The sequence below is a fragment of the Neophocaena asiaeorientalis genome, unplaced genomic scaffold, assembly GCF_003031525.2.
Source record: "Neophocaena asiaeorientalis asiaeorientalis breed wild unplaced genomic scaffold, Neophocaena_asiaeorientalis_V1.1 scaffold307, whole genome shotgun sequence".
NCBI lineage: Eukaryota > Metazoa > Chordata > Mammalia > Artiodactyla > Phocoenidae > Neophocaena > Neophocaena asiaeorientalis.
In genome coordinates this window covers 1,085,753-1,108,625 of record NW_020171817.1, presented here as the reverse complement: position 1 = coordinate 1,108,625, position 22,873 = coordinate 1,085,753, and the positions used below count along the sequence as shown (strand labels likewise).

The 22,873-nt window shown below is 49.7% G+C and overlaps 1 protein-coding gene across 1 annotated transcript in view; it reads left to right on the top strand.

The window, feature by feature from the left end:
• The window catches only part of LY86 (lymphocyte antigen 86), a 54,294-nt gene extending 35,631 nt beyond the window's left edge, over positions 1–18,663 (top strand). The window contains exons 4-5 of the mRNA XM_024738822.1: positions 13,952–14,004; positions 17,568–18,663. Of these exons, the coding sequence (XP_024594590.1) occupies positions 13,952–14,004; positions 17,568–17,651 (137 nt within the window). The 3' untranslated portion in view covers positions 17,652–18,663. The remainder of the gene's footprint in view (positions 1–13,951; positions 14,005–17,567) is intronic.
• Positions 18,664–22,873: the final 4,210 nt, after the last annotated feature.

Below are 22,873 nucleotides of genomic sequence, written 5' to 3'. Positions count from 1 at the left end.
CACACTGAGCATGTGAGCCCGGCCATCGCCCGAGACCATCAATTACAGAGGCTTCTCAATCTGACAGTCACTAGAGTTCAGTCCTAACAGCTCTGTCTAGATCAGCAATTCACGTTTCATCAGCTAGAGTTCCATTGCCCTTGCTGTCTCTGTTTCTAAGTGCTCTTTTTCTCGGGTCTAAGAAATGGAAGAAACTTGAAAATTGCCTCGACTTGGAAAAATTCCCACAAACCCCTTCTGCAAAATGCCTCCTACCTTGCACCTATAGGAGAAAACAGGACAAAACACCTTCCAGGCAAGTGCTACCTTGAAGAAGCTCCACCGTTTATCCATGCCAATGGCCCAAAAGCCTCTATCAAGCACACCGCAGCCTTACCTCCGGCCTCAATTTTCAAATGTTCTGCATTCACAGCACACGTTATTAATAAATGCAGGCCCCAGGAACGCAGTCACTGATTTCTGCTCTAAAAGAAGGGGAATAAGTGGCTTCACCTGAGGCCTCAGTTTCAGAATACATCTTCTCTGGGGTAGCATCGCCTGCCTGTTTGCTCATCTTCGATTTCTGGGCCATTGTAGACCTCTTGCTTCTCCAGGTTGCTTTGCTTCAGGCTTTCTGCTCTGCTGGGTCCTTGGGATTTTTCCTCAGTCTCTCCCCATCCCAGCTTCTGGGCCTGTCCTTCACCCACCACTGGTCAGAGCCCAGATGACAGTGTGGCCTACGTGGGAACTCGTGTGTCTTGGTTCCGTTTCCTCTGGATGAGTCGACAGACCCCCGGAGGGAGTGATGCTTCTTTGCCACCTGGGAATCACACAGGTTCTCTGCCGTCATCACCCTCACTGTCATGTTAGAGCTGCAGGCAGCATGCCGCCAAAGCCAATATTATTTCGTAAGGATTTCCTGCTGCCTGCCTCACCCCTGGAGAGCGGGCAGCTTAGCCCGGTCCAGTGGTTCTCAAACTCGAACCTGCCTCAGCATCACTTGGAGGGTTTCTTCAACCACAACTTGCTGGACCCACCCCCAGTGTCCCCTTCAGCACCTCCGGGGAGGAGCCTGAGAATTTTCCAAGTCCCCAGATGAGGTTGATGATGCTGGTCTAGGGACCACACCTTGGGAACCACTAGCCTGGTTCCGAATAAGCACAGGGTTGGAAGCCACACTTACATAGTGACGAACCGTTACTGTCCCTTATGGTTACACGACTTCAGGCAAAACTACACTGAGCCTTGGTTTCTGCATCTGACAACACGGAGGTACAAGTGACTTCCCGGGATTGTTGTAAGGATAGAATTGGACAATATATACAAAGCCCTTAGGATAGAGTCTGGCATACAGGCCGCGCTCAGTAAGTGATAAATGGCAGCGACTTGCTGCAGCTGTCGTGGGATTTCTCAAGCAAGGGCTCTGAGCCCCTGAAGTCGTCATTCTCAGAGTGGAAGTCTGCATTTTAACAAGGCCTGGGGAGGCAGCAGAGCCTTGGAGGCTTAGAAGTTCAGGACCTTTTTCCTCAGAGGTAGCAGGAGCCTGACTTCGGTCCAAGCTGTGTATTCTCTGGTGGCTGACGAAGCAGAGCCTACGCAGCCCCCTTTCGCCTGAGGAGAGCGGCCTGTCTGCATTTCTCATGGAACTGGAAAGTTGACGCGCCAGCAGTTTAGCCTTCAGCCTTTCTTCTCTTCGTGGTTCACTCTTTGTCTGCATGCTTCAGGCAGCTGCGCATTTCCTGCCTGTGACGACCAGGCAGCTGCTGCTGCTGCAAGTTCACGGAGAATCAGCAAAAACGGTGGTTTATTATTGCATTGGCAGAAAATGCCCACCCTTGAACTGCCCAAAACAAAACTAACAATAGAAACAATGGTCACCCTAGAGAGGGTGCCTGCAATGACCAAGCAAAAAAAAAAACAAAACCTTTTTTTACTGAGAGAAGAAAGAAAGAAAGGAAAAGAGAGAAAGAGAAAGAAAGAAAGAAAGGAAAGAAGGAAGGAAGGAAGGAAGGGAAGGAAGGAAGGAAGAGAGAGAGAGAGAAAGAAAGAAAGGAAAGAAGGAAGGAAAGAAGGAAGAGAGAGAGAGAAAAAGAAAGAAAGAAAGACAGAAAGAAAGAAAGAAAGAAAAAGAAAGAAAGGAAGAAAAAGAAAGAAAGAAAGGAAAGAAGGAAGGGAGAGAGAGAGAAAAAGAAAGAAAGAGAAAGAAAAAGAAAGACAGAAAGAAAGAAAGAAAAAGAAAGAAAGGAAAGAAGGAAGGAAGGAAGAGAGAGAGAGAGAGAGAGAGAGAGAGAGAGAGAGAGAGAGAGAGAGAGAGAGAGAGAGAGAGAGAGAGAGAGAGAGAGAAAGAAAGAAAGGAAAGAAGGAAGGAAGGAAGGAAGAGAGAGAGAAAGAAAGACAGACAGAAAGAAAGAAAGACAGAAAGGAAGACAGAAAGAAAGAAAGACAAAGAAAGAAAGAAAGAAAAAGAAAGAAAGACAGAAAGAAAGAAAGAAAGAAAGGAAAGAAGGAAGGAAGGAAGGAAGAGAGAGAGAGAGAAGAAAGAAAGCAAGAGAAAGAAAGACAGAAAGAAAGACAGACAGAAAGAAAGAAAAAGAAAAAGAAAGAAAGAAAGGAAGGAAGGAAGAGAGAGAAAGAAAGAAAGAAAGGAAGGAAGGAAGGGAGGGAGGGAGGGAGGGAGGGAGAGAGAGAGAGAGAGAGAGAGACAGAAAGAAAGAAAGAAAGAAAGAAAGAAAGAAAGAAAGAAAGAAAGAAAGAAAGAAAGAAAGAAAGAAAGAAAGAAAGAAAGAAAGAAAGAAAAAGAAAGAAAGAAAGAAAGAGAAAGAAGGAAAGAAAGAAAGAAAAAGAAAGAAAGTGAGAAAAAAGAAAGAAAACATATTGCCTGTTAAGCATATGGCCTGTTAAGGAATCCTGTAGCCCTGGGAGCTTTCCCTGCATCTTCAAATTCATGCCTTTTTGTAAATGAGCCAAGAATGTGTCGAACTTGTCCTTTGACATCCATCAATTCTTCATTTTTGTTGAGCCCAGAGTATTGAGGCTAATGATGACTTAGGACCAAAGAATTTTTAATTCTCCAAGACAACATGGGATCCTTTACAAATTCTCGGCCTGTTGTGGAATTTCATAAATCTGATTCAGTGACTTACACTTCCGTGCAATAATCGTTTAAGAAGCTAGTTGAGAAGGCCAACTCCCAGCTCCCCTGTATCACTCCAAAACTTGGACCCCATGGGTTGCTGGTAACAAAGAGCCTGGGAGCTCTGAGACCCCCAGTCTGAGGAAGGCCACACTCTGTGATGTCTATTTCATCATTTCCAGTCACACTGCTGTTTCCTGTGGCTGCCACAGGTGTCTGAAGATCAACTCAACTTCTTCTCTTCTCTCTCCTCCCACCACCATCTTCTTCATTTCCATTTCTGGGAATCTAATCAGCCTACCGATGCACAATTTGTATTTTGAGAGTCATAGTAAATGCTTATCCACAGAAATCCAGAACTAGCTTGGTAGGGAAAAAACTTTAAATCCTCCTTCCCTTCTTACTGCCAGATGTTACAGGTCTCACAGAGGAAACCTGGGCAGCAAAGACAAAAAATCCTTGTAGGAGAAATGAAGTTGGGGAAAATCGTTTCACCTCCTGGGCCACCGTGACATAATCATTAGCCCTGTCCAGTACAGTAACCACTAGTCTCACGTGGCTTTTTTTTTTTTTGCGGTACGCGGGCCTCTCACTGTTGTGGCCTCTCCCGTTGCGGAGCACAGCCTCCGGACGTGCAGGCTCAGCGGCCATGGCTCACGGGCCCAGCCGCTCCGCGGCATGTGGGATCTTCCCGGACCGGGGCACGAACCCGCGTCCCCTGCATCGAAAGGCGGACTCTCAACCGCTGTGCCACCAGGGAAGCCCTGAGTGGCTACTGAGCATCAGAAATGTGGCCCGTCCAAAGTGAGATGTGCTCTAAGTGCAGAGTATACACCAGATTTTGAAGACTTTGTAGAAAAAAGGATTTAAAATATCTCATCAATACTTTTATATCGGTTGTACATTGAATTATAATATTTTTAATATTCAGGTTAATATACATGCATTATTAAATTAATTTCACTTGTTTCTGTTTCCTTTTTTCAAATACAAATGTGGCTCACATTATATTTCTATTAGACAGTGCTGACCTAAAACTGTACTGTCCATATGTGGATAGCGGCTGCCACATTTAATGCTGCAGATATAGAACAGTCGCATCTTTGCGGAATGCTATACTGAACATCACTGACCTGGCAGTTTCTATATGGCTCTAAATTTTTTTAACCATCTGTCCTGAGTTCAGCTGTATGAATTTATGCTAGAAATTTCACTCTCTAGTCCAGCCATAGGCCCGGGTACCTTCTCTTTTGCTGAAATCCTAGATTATGCTGGTGTCCTGGTTCCAAAGGGCCCTTTGCTGGGACCCCAAATCCAAACAAGCCACCACTCTTGGCCCCTCTCTGAGTCCAAGATCAGTGTATTCGTTTCCTACTGCTGCTGTGACAAATCACTGCACTGCTGTGACCTCAGTAACTTGCAACACAAATGTATTCTTTTACAGTTCTGGACATCAGAAGTCTGAAATCAGGGTCGGCAGAACTGTGCTCCTTCTGACGGCTTCCGGGGAAAATCCATTTCCTTGACGTTTTTAGTTTCTAGTGGCAGCTGGCATTCTTTGGCTTGTAGCCTCATCACTCCTCTCTGCTTCATCCTCACGTCACCTTCTCCCTCTGAGCTCCTCCCTCTTATGAGGACCCTTATGGTTGCACCGGACTCACTCAGATCATCCAGGATGATCTCCCATCTCAAAATCCTTGACATGATTGCATCTGCAAGGTGCCTTTTGCCTTGTAAGGTAGTATTTACAGGTGCTGGGAATTAGCACATGGACATCTTTGGTGGGGCGGGGGGAGGGCATCAGTAGCCTGTACCATCTCCAAATGGAAAACCAGTACAGCTTGTCCGACCTCTGCATACCATGACCATGTGAAGAGGCCAAATAACTGCATAATCCAAGGAAAACTCATACTCTGTATGTTTTCAATGAAAAATGCCCTCCTAGAAGTCACAGTTCTGAGAATTTCACAGATCATACAGCTGCTCGTGTAGCTGGGGCAAGATACGGGTTTCTTGGTTAGGGGATCCTATCACTGCTCAGAAAAGGTTTGCCTTATTGGGCTGTTCTTGTCGCCCTTTCCCAGACCCCATAAAGCTCCCACCTGCCATATCACCTGCCCAGAGGAGAAACTATTTGGCTAGAAGTCAGTGACAAGACCCATGTGTGGGAACATTTCTCTAAAGGGAGTAAGATGGACAACAAGCCCTGATAGGAGTTTGTCATTGAGAAGAGGTAGCGTGATATTAGGGTAAAAAGGGCGGGGTGACAAGCTGGAGAGGTGGAATGGCAGGACCATGAATGAGTAAGCCCTGGAAGGATGCTCATCTTATAGTTTTATACATGATCCATTGCAAGTACACAGTGAATGTCTCCAAGTATAAATAACAGTAGGTTTCTCTAGTAGTAAAAGGTCATGCAGGGCTTCCCTGGTGGCGCAGTGGTTGAGAGGCCGCCTGCCGATGCAGGGGACACGGGTTCGTGTCCCGGGCCGGGAGGATCCCACATGCCGCAGAGCGGCTGGGCCCGTGAGCCATGGCCGCTGAGCCTGCGTGTCCGGAGCCTGTGCTCCGCAATGGGAGAGGCCACAGCAGTGAGAGGTCTGCATACCGCAAAAAAAAAAAGGTCATACAGAAGATCTCACAAGCCTGTTTGAATGGACAGGGAAAGAAATCAAAGTAGTCAGCATGGGCAAAACTAAGGTAACTTGTGTAGGAGCCCAAACTCTGATTAGATAGTCACGAGCTCCAAAGTACCACTGTGATTCTGACAAGGACAAGCTACGATTCCTGGAACAGGCTGACCCTCCATGCAGCCAAAGGGGCCAACAACTGGCTGGACATCTCGTGATATGCTGGGGATGAAACTGATCATGTTCTAACCACTGAGCCCTCAGTAGCAGCAGAAATGATCCTCCCAACGAAAGGGTCATCTGACATGCCAAGGAATCCCAAAGCTCTCAACTCCAGGTTTTTAAAGTTTACTTTATATATTACAGGCTACACCACTGGGCGGACTACTCAGTGACAATACAACTCCATCCAGCTGAATGAAGGGGAAAAAGCCCGCGAGGCTGGCCATGCGCCTCTCCCCTCCTTTCTCTGCTCCCTCTTCCCTCAGACTTGCTGGCGCCCTCCCAGCCGCACCCACATCCAGCTCACCCTCTTCCGGGCACAGCTGCGGTTGTCACCTCTCTCTTCGCCCTATCCTCTGGAAGGGTGATGCTGGAGCCGTCACAGGAACGATCCAGGGCATCCATCCTCCTTCCTGTTCTTTGGGGCTAAAGTCAGAGAACAGGTTCCAGGGGCTTCAGATTTACATTCTAGGCTGCGTGGCTCCATCACCAGAAACAGGTCCAAATACACTGGCAGCCAGGTTTCCAGGACCACCTCTAGCTCCTACATGGCCTTCATACAAACTGGGAAAAGTGTACCTTCTGCCAGGAAGCGTCTCAGTTTGGGGTCCCTCCCCACCCACAGCAAAGCCAGAGACAAGGACTCGGAGGGTAGTTTATTGGATAGTGATGTCAGGAAGCAGGGTGAGAGGGGAGTGAGACGGACTCGGGGCAGGAGGAAAAGCCAGGGAGCGATGTGTCAGGGAACTGATTACCAGCGTGGAGTAGGGTCGGCCCACTGGACCCTTGGGGAACCGAGATGTGTGTCTCAGAATCATCCCTCTGAAGGTCAGAAGGCTGCGGGCATTCATCCCTGGATTCCAATCCTCCCTGGTTGAGGGCATCCTCGGGGGGACACGGTCCTGCACCGCCCGGTCGCCCTCCATGGGCTGCTGAGCCGCAGGAAAGTGGGAAGCCCTTGACCTGGGAGGATGTCGGAGAGCGTGGTGGCTGCCACCTGGGCTAAGGGACGTGGCCCGGGACACCGGGAGTCTCTGCTCCCACTCACATCCCCTGTGGCCCCGTCTGCTCTACTGCACCGGTGTAGCTGCAGGATCGCTCTTGAGATGGTGCAGGCATGCTCACAGCACGGAAGTCCTCCTCTGACCTCCCCTCAGGGGGGACCTGCCGAGGCTCTAGAGGGTAACAGGCTGCATGGCCCAGGAGACAGAGAAGCTGACCAATCAGGACACACCAAAAATATATAATAAAAAAATCAGATCTGGGCCTGGACTTAGCCTGGGGCTACCTGCCCACCCCTGCCCAGAATCCACTGAAACCTTGATAGAACCTCAAGGCTTTGGGGCCGCACAGGGGTTCAATCTACAGCCGCATCCACCCCAGAGGCAGTGAACACTCCTCTGTGTCCCCACCCCAGGCAGGTTCTTTATTAATTTAAATGAGGGCCCTACCCAGCAACTAGCTCAGCACTGCCCGGTGGGACCAGAGATGCTGACACACCCTCTGGGGTTGGAGACCGAAGGAAGCAGGGCCGGTCAGAGCTCGGGAGATGACGATGTGGTTCACAAGGGGCTGCATCTGGTGCCTTTAAGGAAATGCCCACAGGCAGAGAGGAAGGACAAGTGTAAAGTTTACTCAGAGTAAAGCGCTCACTCCCTCTCACTCCAGAGACGAGGCTCTTGGTCCGCCTGGAACCTCCCTCTTCACCCTGGGACCACTGCCCACAGCAGCCCTTGTTCACGCTTCCTGGACCCCATGACGCCGCCCACTCACTGGACGGCAGGATGTGGGCTGTGTCCTCCTAGTTCAACGCTGCCCCCCAGTCCCTGGGGGCCAAACGGGAGTAAATGAATAAAGGATCCATGTAAAAAAGTCTTTGCTCTGAATATACAATTGGCCTATTTTTGATAAATTGTAACTCGAAGTATTTTTACACTGTCAAGAACCTTAATGATGCTTAAATATTGATGACATTTTGTAATAAGTTTGAAAGACCGCAGGGAATTCCCGTAAGATACTAGCAAGGGCTGGGAAATGGTGAGACTTCATCTAACGAAATCCACACAATCAACAAGCACTTCCTTCCAGGCCAGGATCTGCCCCGGTTGCTGAGCAGCTCCCAGCCTCATATCAGTCTGATCCACACTCTTTGGGACCTTTAATTTCCACATTTTAAAATCCATTTCCTCTCTAAAAAAACACTGTGTGCCAATCACACAAAGACCTGGGTCCCCGGAAAAGCTGACCGGCAGAAATGACTTCAAGTATTCAGAGGCAGAAGGGTGAAGTTCTTTGACTCACTGCAATTAAAAACTGATCAAGGGCTTCCCTGGTGGCGCAGTGGTTGAGAGTTCGCCTGCTGATGCAGGGGACACGGGTTCGTGCCCCGGTCCGGGAAGATCCCACGTGCCGCGGAGCGGCTGGGCCCGTGAGCCATGGCCGCTGAGCCTGCGCGTCCGGAGCCTGTGCTCCACAATGGGAGAGGCCACAGCAGTGAGAGGCCCGTGTACCGCAAAAAAAAGAAAAAAAAAAAAACTGATCAAGATTCCTAAATAAGGAAAGGAAGAAGTGGGTACAGACATACTGGGGCTCTTTTTATCGTATTGGAGTGTGAGGATGTTAATTAAAGGAATCTCCGAATCAGAGATGATCTGAAAAAGGAAGGTGTTGTTTCATCCGGTTAAAAAAAAAACAGATAGTTTCATGAGTTACTTGCAGCAACTCTCAGGAACTTCGTGGGTCCCCAGAAAAGCTCCAGTTGAAACTGTAAAGTGAAGAGGATCTAGTTCATGACACTCTTTCATCCCAGTAAAGGACCTTAATAGCGAAGCACAAATGAGCAATTCTTAGAGCATTAAATGAGCAAAACAAAATGCTAGGTATCATTCGACCGGTGTTCTTCTAAGAACAGCACTCATACATTTTTTAAAACAGAAGTTTAAAAAAAAAACAAAAAAGATACCAGCAGAACTTAGCAGTTGTGCACATGGGCTCAGGAAGAAGGTTCCCAAACCCAGCCTCGGTGTGTTTCTCAGCATCCCCTACGCAAGCCGTCACACTTCACTCTCCTTCACATCCAGTGAATAATTGCACAACGAACAACTGCTGTCTCTACCCTTACTGGGCACCCCAGTCTTCTCCGTGAGCTGACACACAAGTTCCGAGTCCTCTCAGTGCCTTGCAGGTGAGGTGTTCCTATTTCTACTTTGCAAGTGCAGAAGGTGAGCCGCCATCTTAAAAGCAAATCACCCATCAACACTTAGTGAGTAGGAAAGCTGGGCCCTGAACCCGTCTATCAGCCTCCAGGGTCAAGCAGTTGGCACTGTGTCACCTCAGAACACTGAAGAGAAGAATGAAGTGGGTACAAGACGTGTCCGAGGGAATCCAGCCAGACCTGACACGGATGAACACACTCACTCCCGTCCTGGGACCCTGCTCCTGAGTCGGCTGTGTCCCATTCTCCAAGGGCCAGCATGAGGGATTTTAACCGGTTCCTGCCCCTAGCAACCATGGTCCCTGAGCTGCAGGCAGCAAAACCCTAGTCCAGCCAACAAAAGCAAAGGGATTGTCTTGGAAGGCTACCTAGGAGTCACAGAATCAGCGGGAAGGCTGCAAGTGGACAGCTCGAGACTGAAATGAAGCGAAGCATCTCTTGCCAGAGCAGATGGGTCCCCAGTCCCTTCGACCCTCTGCTCAGATCGTCCTGACTCGGGTCAGAGTGTACACCAGGGAAGAGATAATAGATCACGTCCTAAAAAGAAACCACGTACTGGCAGCTGGGCCCCTGTGCCGCACAAGCCCAGGGGCAGCGTGGATCCTAACGTGAACGGTGTGCCCTGGGGCTGCAGACCCTCCGGCCCTACGGATGAAACCCGGCAGCCCCGCTGAGCTCTCTGCTCTCTTAGGTTCACCGCCCACACCCTCTGCTCACCCCTCACACAGTTAACTCTATAGCTAGTCATTGTCTCTTCCCCAGTCGCACTGGAAGATTCCTGAGGATATGATTCAGGACCTCAGCATTTCTATTTCTAATACCACATGGTACAGAGCGGCAGTTTCCAATAAGCCTCTTGCTTATATCCACAAACAAATATGTTTCCTTTTAACAACGAATGGAGCAGTACATCTCGAGCAATGAAATAGGGATGTCTTGCCCCCCACCAGGTTTGCGTGTCATCCCTGCAAGGTACCAGGAAGTGACCGTGGGAAGGAAGGGTAGGACATGGGCATTGAACAGAAGCCAAAGGCTATGCTAAGCACAGGTCTTGTGGTAGAAGTTCAGGTCTCGGGTTGCCCTCAGGCCCCTGACATGGTTCCACGTGGGCAGCTGCTAGCCACGCTGCCCCTGCCCCTGCCCCTTAACTGGGGAGAGCTTGGTCTGTCTCCAAATACTAACTGAGCAGCCATTAAGCACCAGGTGCTGGGCGAGGCAGGAAATCACCGTGCCATAAAGGAGCCCGGCACCCAACGCCATCAATAAACCGATACGCGTCTGTTCTCCTGCCTCCTCCCCCACCATCCCTCCACCTTGGCTGCTCTGAGTGGCTCCTTCCCCAATCCTGTCTTCTCTGTCAGCACGTGCCAGGCCTGGACCCTTCCAGCAGAAGGAGGATTACAATAGCGTGATTAAGAATGAAGTTGGTTGGCAAACCGCATCCTGGCTCTGGGTCTGCTCATTTGATGGCCTCATTCATTAACCATATATTGTACCCCAGCCGTGTGTTGGGCTCTGGGCAGTGTACAGGGAGCCGTGCAAACCAGGAGACCCAGAGGTCCTGACCGGAGAAGGAAACAGCCCTGTAAACAATTGAGTAGAGTTCTGGGTGCTCAGTGGTTCAGGTGGTCCACATAACATTCTCGTCTACTGTGGCATCAGCACCTAGCAGAGCACCTGGCCTCTTTTAAATGGACGCCAGTAGTGTGGGTTGGCGGATGAACTAGGCAAGTCCTAGTTGAGCGTTTACCACGCGCCCGTCCCTCTTCGAACTCTGTTGCAAGAGTCTTACGTGTGCTAAATGTGCACGACACATGGGGCGGGTATTATTATCACCCCATTTCCTGATAAGGAAACTGAGGCACAGAGATGTTACGTAATCCGTCTACTTGGCAAGAAAAAGAGTCAAGAGTCAAGCCCAGCCCGGATAGTCTGGCCCCAGAGTCTGTGCCACTCTGCTCACCGTATGCTAAGTGCACGGTGCTGGGGGATCACAGAGGAGACGGCCACCGTCTGAGGTTTCAGTATTCAACACTGACACGAACCCACCCAGCACCACGATGTCTCAGCCCCTGGACCCCCTCACCTCCAACACTCAAGCCCCCCTTTCCGCCTCAGCACTCTCTCCCACGTGAGCCCTGCACATGGTCACTGCAGCAAGGGCGCCATTTCTGAAATCTCGCCGTCAAGCCGTCCTCCCTGTGGCTTCACCACATCCTTCAGCTCAGGTACGCTAGGTCGTGGATCGCAGTGATGGAAACTCCATGCAGCCGACTCCACCGCAGATTTTACTATCGATCAACCCCTCCCGCCTTCATCGTCTCCCGCACCCTCCTCAGATTCCGTGGTCTGTTATCATCGACTTCTCTGCATCTCTTCCCAACAGCCTTGCCTTCCTCTCCTTACATTTGTCCAGCAAGACCCCAACTCAGCCATCTACCCCCTCTACCCTTGATCAGAGCTACTGAATGTTGCTGAGAAAATACGCATCTGGGCTGACTGCAGTCTCTTGAAATTTATGCCACAAATCTCAAAACAAAACCCAAAAAACAACAAACAAATGCAACACTGCCTAGCAATCCTGTCGTTTTTCAAGTAACTTTCTTCCGCACCGTCCACATTCCTCCACCTCTTTGCCCATGACCTTCACTAAGAAACAGAAGTAATCAGACAGGAGCCTGCCATTGGTCCACTGGCCAATCTACAGATCTGCCTACATCTGAACCTGTTCTGCTCTGTTTTCTCTCCTATAAACACGGGAACAACCTTTGTGCTCCTCTCAGGGGCAAACCTCTCCCCTCCCGCCTTCTGAAACACTCATCCTTTCCATTATTTCCTCTCTTCTGCGTCTTCAATCTCTCTCAAGATCATTAACTTCAAATGACAAATATGGTACGGTGTCTCCATCTTAGAGAAACAACCTTCTTAACCCACACCCTCCTCCAGTTTCCATTCATTTTTTTCTGCTTCTCTCACCTCCGTATTGGTCTTCAACTCACCCCATTTGGGCGTTTGTTCTCACTTCTCCAGTGTTTCTGTCAAGGTCACCAAATGACCTCCATGTCACCAAGTCCACCGCACATTTCTGTCCTTATCTTACGTAAACTCTCAGCTGCATTCAACATGGTTGACTGTACCCTCCCTTTTGAAAACCATCCATCTCCTGGCTTCTCTGCCCCCTCCACTCCCTGGTTGCCCTGCACTCCATGGCCATTCCTTCTGAGTCTCCTTGGCTGTCCTCCCCTCTTCTCCCTAACTCCTGAATGTTGGAGGGACCCAGGAGTGGTCCTGGCCCTTCCCCCTTCCCTGCCTGTTAAGTCTGTATTCTTAGGGGAGGTCTCATCCTCACCCTGACTCCAGTAGGTCCTGGCTCTATCCCTGACCTCTTCCCCCATATTCCAAAGTCATGTGACCAACTGCTTTCAAGGACCCTTAATAACCACCTCCCAGAAATAGGAGTTAGTTAACACACTAACTAACTCTTTAGTTAACACACACACACACACACACACACACACACACACTCCTTCTTCTCGAGCCTCCCCCATCTCAGTGAATGGTACCCCATCTACCCAGATGCTCAGTCCCAAACCCTCCCGATATCATCCTGATTCCATTAGTTTTTCTCCAACTCCCCCCTACCACCATGCTTCACCAACCCATCACTCTCCTCGGCCACTAAACAGCCTCCACTCTAGGCCTCTCCACACAGCGGAATGATCTCTTCAAAGCATAGATTAGGTATCTTCACTTGACTTTTTGCCACCTGGCTCCTCACTGCGCCCTCAAGGTCCTGGAACATCTGCCTCCCCTCAGTCTTTCCAATCTCTTCCCAGCATGGACCCCTGCGTTCACTCTGCTTTGGTAAATCCATCTGCCTTCCATCCTTCCACATTCTCAAACTCTTTTCCACATCAGGGCCTTTGTCCCTATTCCGCGGCGCTGTAGTGCTCTTCATCCAGCTCTTTAAATAAATGCTGTATTTAAAATAGATAGCCACCAACAAGGAGCTACTGTACAGAACAGGGAACTCAGCTCAATATTCTGTAATAACCTAAACGGGAAAAGAATTTGAAAAAGAAGAGACACGTGTGTATGTGTAACTGAATCGCTTTGCTGTCTACCTGAAGCTAACACACAACGTTGTTACTCAACTGTGCTCCGGTATCAAATAAAAGTTTTCAAATGATAATAATAATAATCGCCTCACTCTCCTCCCTCAGGGAGATCGTATCATGCAACGTCGTCTCCTTAGCGATGCCTTCCCGGACCAGCCACCTTCTCAAAACATGGCATCTCCCAGTTTGTAACTTTAGTAAATATTTATTGAGGGCTTTCCAGACATCGTTATCAGGCCTTTATGTTGATTAACTCTCCTCATTCCTCTCAGCTCTGTTATTCTCATTATTATACCCATCTTAAAAACGAGGAAACGGAGCCCAAAGCGATCAGAACTGTCTAAGGTCAATCAGAAGTTGTCTTAGGATGTAACCTTGAGCATCCCAGGGCCAGCCTGGCCTCCTAACTGTCCCTCCATCTGCCTCCCTCCCATGACCTGCGTGTCTCCTTCTCGCGCTTTTTACAGTCTGGATGCTATCTCGTTTAGTGATTTATGTACCGTCAGTCTCCTCATTAGCATATAAACAACGTTTGCACAGAGACATTTGTCTTCATCAGTGGATCCCCAGAGCACAGCAATCACAGATAATAGAGCAAATCGTTCTTGTTTTCAATGATTGAATGACCTTATGTGTGTTTTGTCTGTTTCTCCAGAGCAGATTTCTTATGCCGGCCCTGTCTTTAATCCTGGATTTGAAATTCCTGAGGTAAGCTCTTGGTTTTCTGTTTTGTTTTGTTCCTTAATTACTGTATCTAGCAGTTTCTTAAAGAAGGAGACGCAGAGGAGGTGGAGGAGCGAATTAAACTAAAAACTTAAAGCTTTTGTTGGCCCGTCACGAAGAAAGCCCTTTCTCCGTGAAGCGGCTACCTCGTCGTGGGCACTTACTAATGCTTGACGCACAGGTTTCGGCATTTTGGTGTTTAAAACTTTTGTCCTGTGGGGCAGCCCCTGTGTAGACAGCTCCCGTGGGGAGGGATCCTGGGGCCCTGTCCTGCGGGTTGGCCTTGTCTGGGGAGCCTCCACACGGCTAGAGCTGTGAGGCAAGGGCGGCAGCCACAGACGGGCTGTTCGTTCAGAGAAAGTAAGAAACACACAGCCCAGAAAGCATAAAGCTCCCCAGTTACTGTTCTCGCACAGGATTCACGAGCTACCACCCAGTAGATAAGATGACCGCGTCCTGCACATTCACTACTGAGGTTCCCAGCTACGAGTAGATTTTCCCTCTAATTCCTTTTCATTCAGTATATTCTGTGGCTTTAAGAAACAGCTGCACTCCAGCAGCTCCGACATAGCGATCCATTCACAACACACTACCCCTGAGAGCATCCTTCAGAAACACATCAAAAGAATCACAAAAACGTAACCATTTTCATTTTTTGGTCTTCAACTTCATCCTTTGCATCTTCCGAAACCTCATACGACTCTAGAAAAGAATCTCCTTCTCCATAAAGAATCTCTTGAACTCGTTTCGTTTCCCTGTATGTCTCCTTTCTGTCCCAGCCTCTGGGTTCCTCAGTCTCAAGCCACCAAGTCTCCAGACTATGTTGGACTTTCACTAGTTCTCCTCTGGCAGTTGGGAAGCGTCCAGCCTTCCAGAGTTTTCTCCTCAGGCCTTTCAGCATAATATGACAGTTGCGCAAACTCTCTTCCCGTCTAGGATGTGAGACAATTTCTCTCACGTAGTTTTTTGCCTTAAATCTTTGCCATTTGAATTCTTTTTCTTCCTCCATTTTCCTTTGGACCCTCCCCACACCTCCACTGGAGATGGACTTAAAATTTGCAAACAATTAACTTTAGTCTTGCATTATTAACTTTAAAAAAAAAAGGTTACTCAGCAATTGCTGTGAAACAGAGGCGAGAGAACTTAAAGTCACAGGATCACTTTGAAAGAAAAGGTAGCAGAGATGTAAAAAGCTTTATTGCCACCACCTGGGATGCATGAGAGAGCGCATTACCTGCGTCCCTCAACAACAAACGGTACTCCTCGGGGGCATTGCCCGACGTGAGACTGAGACAAGGCCAGGTCACCTGGCCCCTGGCCTCCTTGTTCAAGCATCCACAGATGCCCTCTGCCCAGCCCTCCTACCTCTTCCCCTTCTGGGGCCTGGGCCTGGGGAGCAGAAACCCGGCCAGCCCTGACCCCGCCCCAGCCAGGCCTGACAGGGGACAGAAGAGTGGACACATGCGATCAGTCACGTAGGCAGCAGAGGCAGCTGGAGGCCTTAATCCCCAACTTGAGCTCCCACGCTGGCCCAAGACCAGCCCGGCGCCCCTGGCTGACAGCCAGCCTGCAAGGCTCAGAGACTTTGCTCCCTAATATGGGACAGAAATGGTGTGAAGACGTTTGGTTTTAAAAGACCTGCCCCAGATCCCGCCTCTTCCCGCCAAATCCCCCAGAGATGGGCTTTGTGCTAATTCTACTCCCGCTTGGCCGAAAACTTTTCCACTCGGCAGTCAGTCTTCAGTGTCTTGGTATAATCTTCTTTTTGACACAACCAGCCCCTTGGCCCCGATGGAAGTGCTGCCTGCAGTGGGCATCTGTCTATGGCTGCCGCTTTCTGACTTAGCATTTAGAGGCCCTTTGGGCTTCCAACTTGGATGCCAACTGGCAGGTACGGCCTGAACTGTGTAAGTGCAAAGGGTGCAACTACAGACTCCTACCTGACAAATCCAGCGCTCTTCAAACAGCAGAAAGACCCCTGCTCTCTCTGCATCATCCTTTCCTCCTGCCCACAGCTGGGCCCTGTTGCCTAAATACTCCCGCCCCTTAAAGCAGAGTATGTATGTCTTGTAATTCGTAAGCTGGAACGCCTTCATTCAAATTCTACTTCTTTCACTAGGCTTAGAAAGCGATGGGGAAAATTCAGTTGGTTTTCAATAACTTTGTGTGGTGTGTACTTAAGTGCCCAGGGACAGTTAAAAGTAGCTGATGGTGATAACAATGATGGCGACGATGAAACGCCATCAGACGCAAGCGTGAGCTGGTCTTTACTCGGAACTAATTCGCTAACTTTTACACTCGGATGTAAACTCCTAACACTGCTTCTGAAATCACAGCTGCTGATATCTGAGCAGACTCAGGGAGCCCAGACCGTCAGAGAATCTTCAAGGTGAAGGGTGCCGGAAGACACCCTCAGCAGCCCTCACGCCTGAGACACCATCAGTGCTGGGGAACCCACTCACTCCTGGGCCTCTGCTAATTGCTAGAAAGCGCCTCTCTCGTAGCCCGAGACCTTTCATGCAACATCTACCCAGTGGTCTGATCTGTTCCTTCCCTTCCTCCGGTGACAGAGAGTCTGCTGGTTGGCCCTGCCATGTGGCTTGCAGGGCCGGGTGGAGCTTCAGCCACGAGCACGGCACACGTGGCTCAGGCCTGGGTTCCTTCTGCAGCTCCACACGGCCTGGCTGGCATTCCCTGACCACAGAGGGGGTCCTCTGCTGTGCACTGTCGCCAGAAAGGAACCCTAACAGGCAGAAATACTTTCTCTAGCGGAGCGTTTGGGTTTCATGCCGTTGGATTTTGCCCCCCCAGCTGCCTCCCTCTTCTCAGGAAACACCACTTTATCCCTCCTGTTGCTCAGGCCAGAGTCCTCGGGGTCACCCCTGACCCCTCTCTTTCCCACCCACGTGGGTTTCCTCAGCCAATCCTATCGGCTCTTCTTTCCAAATCCATCCAGAATCCCGCCCCTCTCCCCATCTCCACCACCTGCTCCAAACCTTCGCCACCTGCTACCCGGTCCTACTGCTTCCTACCCGCATCCCCGGCTTTTCTCCCCACGGCAGCCAGAGGGACCCCGCGGACAGGCACGTCGGGACAGGCCACGCCTCAGGTGGAAGCCATCGCCAGCCTCTTCCCCTCTCCTCCTGTGGGCCTCTCCCCCCGAGCCCATCGGGCCCTCACTTTCCGCAGTCGGCATGGCGTGCTTCCGTACCACCTTCATGTCCTCACCCCAACGTCACCTCCTCAGGGGACCTGCCTCGACCACCATCCTCCCTAAAGCTGCAAACAAGCACACGCCAGCCCAGCCCAGCACCCCCGTGGGAGCTCCATCGGGAACACGAAACCCCTCACGCATAGCCATTCATCATGGGCACCACCTGTCTCTCCCAGCCAGCCCGGGAGCCACAGCGGGTGGGGACGGTCTGTGTGGTTCGACTTTATCCCCGGTGCGTAGAGCAGAGGCTGCACGTAGAAGGGCTCCACAACCCCTTGCCGAAAGGTGATGGTTCTGGGCTCACACACCTCCTGCTTTCCCCGTATCCCTTCAGGGAGAGTACCAAGTTCTGCTAGAGCTATACAACCAAGACCACTCCACCGTGGCCTGCGCCAACGCCACCATCCTTTGTTCCTGAGCATCTTGACGCGTGGCGAGCTGTCCCGCGGGAACCGCAGCTTCCCACGCTCGCCCTGCCGTGAGGAAGGACCAGTGGACGACAGAGCAAGCCTCTGGGGACGCGCAGGTGCTGGTTTCAGCCCCAGGACCACAGGTCCCCAGGCTCCGCGGATGTAATGAGGCCCCCCCGAAACATCTGCTTCTCAGGAGCTCCTGGGGGTCCTCCAGCAGTCTTGAGGGGCCATCCCTCTTCCCTAAGTGCTCACCTAACATCACTCCCCTTTTTTCAGCTCCTGGGGGCCCTTCCTTGGTCGCCCAAAATAAAGAAACCGGCACCACAATTGTGCCTCCTGGTTTGTTAAAGAATCTTGGTACAATCCTGTAGCTCTAACATAAGTTCCTCTGCACACAGAGCCAGGGGCTGCCACGGCATCAGTGATGCTGAGAGATTCAGGACAGTGGCGGCCCAGTGGCAATGACAGCACTGGGGAGTGAGCCGTTCCTTCTCCTGGGGAAGCCCAGAAGCCGACGAAACTGCACAAGCAATACATCACGGTCTCCCCTGAACAAACCTCATTATCCTGAATCGCGGCTGTCCCGGCCCCAGCGCACCATGGCCCTCGTGAATGTGTTCGTTAATTTACTCAGCAAGTCACGGCGGTCACTCAGATGCTGGGCCCTGTGCTCAGCACTTAGGCTACTCCAGGGAGAAAGACAGACACTGTCCCCGCCCTCATGGAGCCTGCAGTCCCCTGGAATATTAAAAAACCACATGTCCACCAGGGGCCACATCGTGCATGTACAGAGACACCTCCTTTGATCCCCCCTGTAAATGACGAGGTGGCCTGTATGTTGCCAGAGCCGTTTGGTGTCCCTGGTGTCTCCTGTCCCCGGATGTGCAGCATCCCTGGGGGGCTCCACCTCCCCTTCCACATCCTGTGCTCCCCCCACCTCTCTCCTTCCAGCATCCCTGGGCTCCACATCTGGCCCCCTTGCTCCTGTAGAGGGGTCGAAGTCGGGAGACTGGGTTGACCTCCTCAGTTGATAAAAGTGCCACTGTGTTAGAGATTAAAAGAGAAAAGAAATGCATAGTTTAAAAATCTTCGTTGCTATTAATTACTGTCTGTACATAGTTGAACTACCCGGAATAGCAGGCCATAAGAGCCTGGTGAACCAAAACCTTAAAAGCAGCATCTGAGGTTTTCTGGGTTGTGGAGAGAGAAAATTATAGCAGTGTCCTCGCCTACGCCCAAAATGCTCCAGAGAAGAGCCCCGCTGTGGCCATGCCAGGCTTGGGGGCAAACCTCTGAGCACACACAGCGGACACTGTTGTGTACCCAGACGGCAAACTGGATTGCTGGTCCATCCCCATCCCCTCTGGTGAGACATTTCCCGCTCCCTTTCCAGAAACATCCCTACATCCAGTTAAGGGCCCTGAGTGGCTCCCGAGTACTCACATGTTCCCATGGCTCAGGACGGCTGTCACAGCCTTCCACAGACAGGGGCAGGGAACAGGGAACAAGCAGATCGAGCTGTTCCCTTTCCTGTCCTTCACTCTCTTCTTAAAATTCATTGAGTGTGTGTGTGTGTGTGTGTGTGTGTGTGTGTGTGAGAGAGAGAGAGAGACAGAGAGACAGAGAGACAGAGACAGAGAGAGTGAGAGAGAAAGAGAGGAGAGAGGGAGAGACGAAGGGAGAAAGAGGCTTAGTTAAACAGAGATTTCCACACATGCACAGGCAGACCCTAGCCTCGACTGAGTACACAGAAGCACACAGCCGCTGCACTAAGGGTGTAATTTGAGGGGGGAAAAGAGTGTTTCTCTGCCTCCAAAATCTGTCTGTCCTTAGCGTGGGCCTTACATTTCACTGAGTTTCACTCCTACAAGTTGAGAAAGCTTTTCACTGTTTATAACTCTCCTATTAAAAAATACAAACAGTCCTGGTAGGAGAAACGCCAGAATCATTATCAAAACTCCAGCAGAACAGAATAACGAAGATGAAGTTTGGAAGTGTCATCCCAGGAAGAGGGAGGTGTTGAGGGGCAGTGGGCAGCCCAGGGCAAAAGCCCTCTTAGCTGGTCACCCACGTGTGCCTGGGTCGGGGGAGGGGGGAGGGCGACCTGCCAAAGAACTTCATTACTTCTCATCTTCTCATAAATGATTTGCCACTGTTTCAAAATCAACATCAAGTATTCTATAAACTTCTCCTGAATAAACTTCCCTGAAAAAAAAAATCGGTTTTATTCAAGATTATGCTATGCCTCCAAACCGAAGAACTCTCGTGGAAATCAGCCAGCGCCAGTCATTCTGGCGTCCGTAGGCCCTTCCTTACATTTTAAGGGAATGTGTGTGTGTGTGTGTGTGTGTGTATTTTTTAAGGGAACGCCAATGCCCAAGGAAAGCTTTGCCAAGCGAGGTCCAGGCAGGCAGCTGAAGATCCGTTTGGCCACTGTGATCGCCCCACTCGGAACGTTCGGCTGTAAAGAACGGAGACCAGCTCTGTCTGGTTACACACGCAGCTCAGGTCTGACTGCTAAGTCCCAGGTGGTTCAGGTATCAGCTGTGGTTTGCTACACAGGTGCAACTGTCACCAGGACTTCACCTCTACTTCTCCGAAGTTCCTTCACCTCTGGCCTCCGTGAATATTGGCTTCACCCTCAGACAGTCTTTCCTGCAATGGCAAATAGTTTCACGCTTGTCCAAAGTACCAAGGAGAGAGACCTTTCTCCCGAAGTCCTGCATTCACCCTGATTTCACTGGCTTGGGTCACATGACCACTCCTGGCCAATCACTTTGGCCCCGTGCTGACTGGCTTGCCTAGATCACATGACCCACAACCAGAGCTGGATTGGCATTAGTCCCACTGGAACCACACCGTTCCTTAAGTGGACACTAGGGAGGTTGGAAAGGGTAAAGGGAGGAAAGGGGGAGATGCTAGTAGTGGAGGGTGCGTCTAGAATTAGACAGGCCGGCTTTTCAGCTGTTAACTGGGCGAGTGCCTCAGATTCTCTAAGCCTCTGTTTCCTCATCCGTACGTGTCAACAATAATAGCACCTGCCTTACAGAAATACCCTGAGAATTAAATGAGAGAACAGTGCCAGGCACATAACTCAATGAATGTGAGTCGTTACTCTGTTCAGGGGCTGCCTTAGTCTGTTCGGTGTGCTATAATAAAAACACCATAAGCTGGGTGGCTTACAAACAACAGACATTTATTTCTCACATTTTTCTCAGTTATTTCTGGATGCTGGAAAGACCAAGACCAAGTTGCCAGCAAATTCAGTGTCTGGTGAGGGGCCGCTTCCTGGATCACAGACAGCTGTCTTCCTGCTGTGTCTTCACGTGGTGGGAGGGGTGAGGAAAAGCTCTCCGTGGTCCCTTTTATAAAGGCACTAATCACCTAATCACCTCCCAAAGACCCACCACCAATACCATCACACTGGGGGTAAGAATTTCAACATATGAATTGGGTGGCGGGGGACACAACATTCAGTCTATAGCAGGTGGGTATTCACCTTGGAGCTGAAGCCCTGTTTCCTAATTTCCCTCTCCAATCCCTCCGACATCATCACGGCCAAACTGTCTTTGAGCCTTGACCTCACCCATAAGCCCACATTCCTTTTTAAGTCCTGAAATGGTTCCTTGGCACCTTGAATTCTTCAAAGCGTAGCTGGTTTAAGTAGACCTGGGATGTTCACTGAGCTACATGAACTCTGAAAAGAATTCAAGGGAAACATTAAGGTACAAGTTTCCCCTGAAACAGAAACTTTATAACCAGGCCAAAAAAAAAAAAAAAAAAAAAAGGCCTAGGAAAGAAAATGTGTGTAATTTTTAATTAAACTTGTTTCCTGTTTTAAAAAAAAAAAAAGATACACATTCAGGATGTGAAGAACTAAATGTAACAACTGCAAATTACATCTGCCTTCAGAAAAAAATCACCCAAAATAGCCAGGAAGAGAACAAAAAAGGCCACATCCTGATTTTGACCCGGACTTGTTAGGGAGGGAAAGCTTATCATGCCAGCAGTTCAATTTCAGATTTGAATCAGCTACAATTTTCTCAGTCAACTTTCTCAGACGAGTTCTTCTGTCTAGTTTCCCGATCATTTTATCTGGCAAGCAGGGGTTCCAGAGGAATTGGGAAAGAGCTACTTTACATCTAGTGTGTAAATAACTTCAGTTGTTCCATTGGAGCTGAAGCCTTCAGCTGCCTTCAAATGCACGAGCCTGAATTTTCTTTCTCCTCTAACCCAGCTTTCCTTTAAAATGCGTGACAAAACCAAATTCCTTCCTGCAGTATCTTGGTCTCCTCACTCCTGAGGAAAAGCGTATAAGCATCGATGTTATTTCTTCCTCCAGCTGATATTTTTATGGACTCCCTGAAACCCAAGCCAGGATGGAAAGAAAGAAAACATCCAGGCCATGCAAGCCTGTATCATTTTATTTGGTTTTCCCTCCGTTTCTTCTACTCAGAAATAGTGGAAGAAAACTGGAGAAGGGGCCAGAGAATGTTATGGAAATGGTCAAAGGGATACAGCGAGGTTTCCACACAGAGGTAGACTAAAAAGGTTAAAATGTGTGAGTATAGAAAAATAACATCTGAGAAGGCAGAATAATAACAACTGTTTAAAAGCCAACAGTTAGTTGAGCATTTGCTATGTTCCAGCATTGAGCTGGGTATTTTACCTGTATCTCAGTTCTTAATCTCAACAACAGCCCATGGGGGATGATCCAAGGACCCACCTTACAGAAGAGGAAGCCGTGGTTAGTAAAGTGAGGAAACAGACACACCCCTGCTTCTTCAGGCTCGTGAGCTCAGGGAGCTGGGATTCAAATGTGTCCGACTCCATCCTAGCTCTCACCAGCTGACGCTACCATGGCTGTTTGGCTGGAGGCCATATAATTAGAAGCACTGTGTGTTATAGCCTTGCAGTTTCTTTCAAGTCAAGCAGCAAACAGGCTGAGAACAAAAGGTAGAGACTAAAAAAGTGTTAGATTAATTCACTGATGGGAGCACAGAAAAAAAAGAGCAGGCTCAGCTGTGGTTGCCTAGCTGTCAACCCTGGTGGTTCACTCCCGGGGATGGGGACACATTACATTTCTGCTATAATTGGGCAAGGAACTCAGTGTCAGACAAAATAAAGTATATAAGGAAAGATGCTTTCACCCAAGCCCAGGCTTTTCTCTCAATACTTAGTTGTGATCCCTGAAACCCAACCACTCGGCAGGTATTACTGAGGCCAA